The 4,374-nt window shown below is 63.7% G+C and overlaps 2 protein-coding genes across 2 annotated transcripts; both read right to left on the bottom strand.

Moving 5' to 3' along the window:
- Positions 1-1,127: 1,127 nt before the first annotated feature.
- LOC135309830 (uncharacterized) lies at positions 1,128-1,561 on the bottom strand (the record flags this gene model as incomplete). The annotated part of the gene is made up of 1 exon (XM_064436299.1): positions 1,128-1,561. A coding segment is annotated over exon 1 (434 nt), but the record flags the coding sequence as incomplete, so codon positions are not given.
- LOC128674490 (uncharacterized) lies at positions 1,561-3,573 on the bottom strand. Its single transcript, XM_053753013.1, has one exon. It carries the CDS (start codon positions 3,571-3,573, stop codon positions 1,561-1,563), a length of 2,013 nt encoding a protein of 670 aa, XP_053608988.1.
- Positions 3,574-4,374: the final 801 nt, after the last annotated feature.

Genomic DNA, 4,374 nt, shown 5'->3' with positions numbered 1-4,374 from the left:
CACTCTCTAGGGCCTTCCCAGCCTCGCTCAGCAGGACCAGAGGTCGCACCGCCGAAGCCGAGTCCAAGGGCCGGCTCCCCTTCGGAATAAGGCAGAGCCGGCCCTCCTTCCATAATTTCGGGAACTGCCCCTCTCGCAGACAGCGGTTGAGCAGCCCCCGAAACTCCTCCCCGAGGTGCACGAGAATCAGCGCAAGCACTTTCCCGTGCACCCCGTCTGGACCCGGTGCCCTCTTCCTTGTCTGGAGGCGGTCGAGGACCACCTCCATTTCGACGTCGGTGACGGGAGGCGGATCTGCCTCCACCTCTTCTCCCTCCGCGTCAGGCGGCTGTCGGGCCATCCTCGGAGGAGAAAACCCTCGCGGATTGCCGGGGAATAGATCCCCGACAATCTCCCCCAGCAGAGCTGGCTGAAGGGTCTCCGTTAGCGGGGTCGCCTGTGGGCGCAATTTGTCTCGCGCCCACTTATACGGCCGGCCCCATGGGTCTCTTTCGATACCCTCCACCAGCTCCTCGAAGGCTTCCTCCTTGGCCCGACCGATGGCCAGCTGCAGCTCCTTACGGTTTTCCACATACACCGTATACAGCTGACCATCCCTCTCCTCGTCCCGGGGACTGCGCCGCCTGCTTCGACTATAGGCCCTTCGGGCCGCGTTGCAGGCGACGCGAAGGGCGGCAATCTCCGCCGACCACCAATAGACCGCCCGCCTAGGGGGGGCTCGACCTACGCTTGGCATGGCCGCCCGGCACACCGCTGTGAAAGCGTCGCCGAGACGGTCAGCCGCGTCGTCCACCCCCATTCCGTCTAGAGGCGGGAGGCTCCAGCGGCCGACGATGGCCGCCTCTTCCGCCAGCTCCCGGTCAAGCCGCGTAAGGGCCCAGCGCGGGAACCGGCTGCGCACCCGGGACGATGATGCCGCCTGACATTGGGGGGCGGCCGACACCTCGAACCGAATATACAAGTGGTCCGAGAGTGTCTCCACCCCCCCGTCCACCCTCCAGTCCGACACGGAGCGCGCGGCGGAGGGGGTGGCGAACGTCAAGTCCACCACCGATCCGCCCGTCCGTCGCACGCACGTGTGGGCTGTCCCCCTGTTTAGGAGAGACAGCCCCGCGGCCAGCGCCCACTCTTCCACCTTTCGCCCCTTGGGCTCCGTGGCCGGGTTCCCCCACGCCGTTGATTTGGCGTTGAAGTCACCGGCCACGAAGACCTTTAGGGGCGCTAACCGCCTTATTTCCGGCCCCAGGGCATCCAAGAACCGCTCCAGGGCCGGCAAATCCCGGTTCGGGGAGAAGTAAACACCAATTATGGCGTACTCTCCCCGAACCGCCACCACAAAGCCGTTCCCTCTCTTCTTAATCGCGAGGGGAGGGGCGGCACCAGGCCTAGCCACGATGGCCACGAGGCCATCCAGATCCCCCGCCCAGTGAGGCAGGGAGGGAACCGCGTACGGCTCCGCGACCACCGCGACATCCAAATCCCACTCCGCCATGGATTGCAGGAGGAGATCCTGCGCCCTAGCGGAGTGGTTGAGGTTGGCCTGGAGGAAGGTGACCCCCATCACTCCTCCATTTGGCCGACTGGCGCCTCCCCTTGCCTTCCCTCGCGCGGAGGAGGGGACGGCCCTTTCCCTCGGATCGGGGGTGGGTTGCAGGCCCTACCCCCCATCACGTGGCCCGCCGGCTTGCCGGCGTCGCGGCATACCGCGCAGCGGGGCTCCGCTGTGCAGGAGGCGGACAAATGCCCTGCCTCCCCGCACCTATAGCAGAGCCGGCTGCGGTCCGTCTGCGAGGGGCACAGCGATGCGGTGTGCCCCTTCCCCATGCACTTGTAGCAGTGCATGGGGCGCGCCTCCAGGTGCCGGAGCTGCACTCGACTCCAGCCTACCGTGAGGCTGCCCGCCTCGATCAGCTTTTTAGCCGTCGTGACCGGGCAGCGCATCAGGGCAGAGCCAGAGCCCCGCCAGTCTGAGCGGATTTCACCCACCCAGACCTGGTCCTCCGTGCAGCTCCCGGCTTGCGCGACCGCAGCCTTTATCCGCTGCGCCGTTGCCGCATCATTCAGGCCCGTCACGCGGAAGTCCGCGGTTTTGACGGGCCTGGAAACGTCCGCGACGCCGGAAAGGGCCGCCTTCAAGGCCGATGCAAGCGCATCTGCCTTGTCTGAGTTGGAGGGGCCAGAGACCTCGATTAGCCTCGCTCCGGTCGCACTCGGGCGAATCCGAAGCGAGCCGATTCCTAGCCCCTCCAGGCTCACCGCCTGCTCGGCCTTGAGGAGGGCGGAACTGTATGTGGCCCCTTTTTGCGCTGCCTCTGGCTGTAACTTGAGAATTACAGCCGAGGAGCTAGGGGCCGACAGCTTGGCCGCCCTCGCTGGCGCCGCCCTGGGGGGTGCCTTGGGCGCCGTTGCAGTGGCCTTTGTTGGGGCCGCCGCCGGTCGCTCCGCAGGTTTGGGCTGGGACTTCTTTCCCACGCCCTTCCCCTTCCCCCTCCTCCCCCGGACTTCGACCCAGGGGAGCTCCGGGCATTCGTCGACCACAGCTGTTGAGGTCGACGGCCCGAAGGGCCCCCACTCTGTCACTCCCCCAGCACCTACCCCCTTACAACCCCGCCTCTCAGAGGCCGGGCGTGCAGGGGCCCGAACCTCCAACTCCACCGGCTGCTCAAGCCGCGGCGCCGGACCCAGGCCGGATGCCTCCTCAATGGCCGTCCTTGCAGCCCTCGCCACCTCGGAGTTGTCACCCGCCAGAGGTGGACGAGTGGCACTCCGAGGACATCCAGCCAGTCCTAGCGCTGCCAGACGGCCATCAATTAATCTGGCCATCCTCTGCTCCAGCTCATCCTCCACTGGAGCTGCCTGCCGCTGTACCGTCCGCGCAGCCTGAGCAGCCTCACGGCGGGCCTCCTCGAACCCCCGGCGGAGCGCAGCGACCTCAGCCTTCATAATGGCCACCTCCCTTTGGAGGCGACCATTATCGGCCTTAAGGCGTCGAACTTCGTCCGACTCGCTGCGCGCCACCAGGGTGTCCACGATATCCCTGATATCCGAGGAGGCCCGCATAATTTTGGAGTTGAAGCCCCCCTTGAGGGCGGCAGTCTTCCCGACGAGGCTGGTTATTATACCCAGCCTCTCCACCGCAGTGGCCATGAGTCCATCAGCACCCATGGCCCCAAAGTCCCGCGCATCAATGGGGGCCACCACCACATCATCGTCCCCACCATTCGGGGGTCCTCCCCTCCGGAAGGCCCGAGCCCCTAGAGAGGCCGAGAAGGAAGCCTCGGCATCCTCCTCCTGACTCCTCCTCGCCTCAGCCCGGGCCCTCGTCAGGTGCGAGGCACCCCGAGCCTTGCCCCTCTTCGCCACTGACTGTGCCCGTGGCACACCGACCTCAGTGTCGGTGCCGGAACCAGTCGCCACCTCAGAATAGAGGCGCTTGTTGCCCAGCACCGACTCCGACAACGAGGTGATGGAGCCCGCACTACCCATCAGGCTCCCCATCCTCTCTTGGCCCACAGCGAGGCCACTCCCGTCAGTTTCCTCCCCAGCGGAATGTTCAGACTCTGAACATTCCATTTCCCCCCTTCCCTTTGTTTGGCCCTGAGAAGGGCCTTTTGGGTGGCCCTGAGAAGGGCCTTTTGGGTGGCCCTGAGAAGGGCCTTTTGGGTGGCCCTGAGAAGGGCCTTTTGGGTGGCCCTGAGAAGGGCCTTTTGGGTGGCCCTGAGAAGGGCCTTTTGGGTGGCCCTGAGAAGGGCCTTTTTTCAGGAAACGCCCGCGGGCGTCCCTCAATGCTTGGTCATTAGACGACATCCTTCACAGTTGCAAATTGCTCCTTCTGCACAGTGCACTTTAGCCGTCGGCCTAACCACTCCGTTACGGTGGTTAGGACGCGACGTTGCCCGGGGAACGCGACGTGGACGCAAGCACTGTGGGGTGGTTCCCCAACCTAACCTAACCTAACCTAACCTAACCTAACCTAACCTAACCTAACCTAACCTAACCTAACCTAACCTAACCTAACCTAACCTAACCTAACCTAACCTTTTTTTTTTTTTTTTTTTTTTTTTTTTTTTTTTTTTTTTTTTTTTTTTTTTTTTTTTTTTTTTTTTTTTTTTTTTTTTTTCTCGTGTGGAAAACGCCTCCGCGTGCCCGGCGCCGGGGCATAGCGCCGGGGTATGTCCGACTTGCACGGACTAAAAACCACACGGTGTCCTTCTCGGCTTTCGGGCCGAGGCTGCGGGATCGCTCGCGCATGCACAACGCGGCCTCGGCAAAGCTTTGGTCCACCATCGCGGACCTCTTCTATTTAGGAGCTTTACTCCTCATCCGTCTCGTTGGGCGGTCGCACCGGACACCAGTGCTCCCGCGCCTTCTTGG

This window comes from Plodia interpunctella, chromosome 12, assembly GCF_027563975.2.
Source record: "Plodia interpunctella isolate USDA-ARS_2022_Savannah chromosome 12, ilPloInte3.2, whole genome shotgun sequence".
NCBI lineage: Eukaryota > Metazoa > Arthropoda > Insecta > Lepidoptera > Pyralidae > Plodia > Plodia interpunctella.
Note: the sequence above shows the minus strand (reverse complement) of the source record. Positions and strands in the feature narration are given on the sequence as shown.

Coding starts and splice junctions, on each gene's coding strand:
- LOC128674490 (XM_053753013.1), bottom strand. CDS start 3,573: ATGGAATGTTCAGAGTCTGAACATTCCGCTGGGGAGGAAACTGACGGG.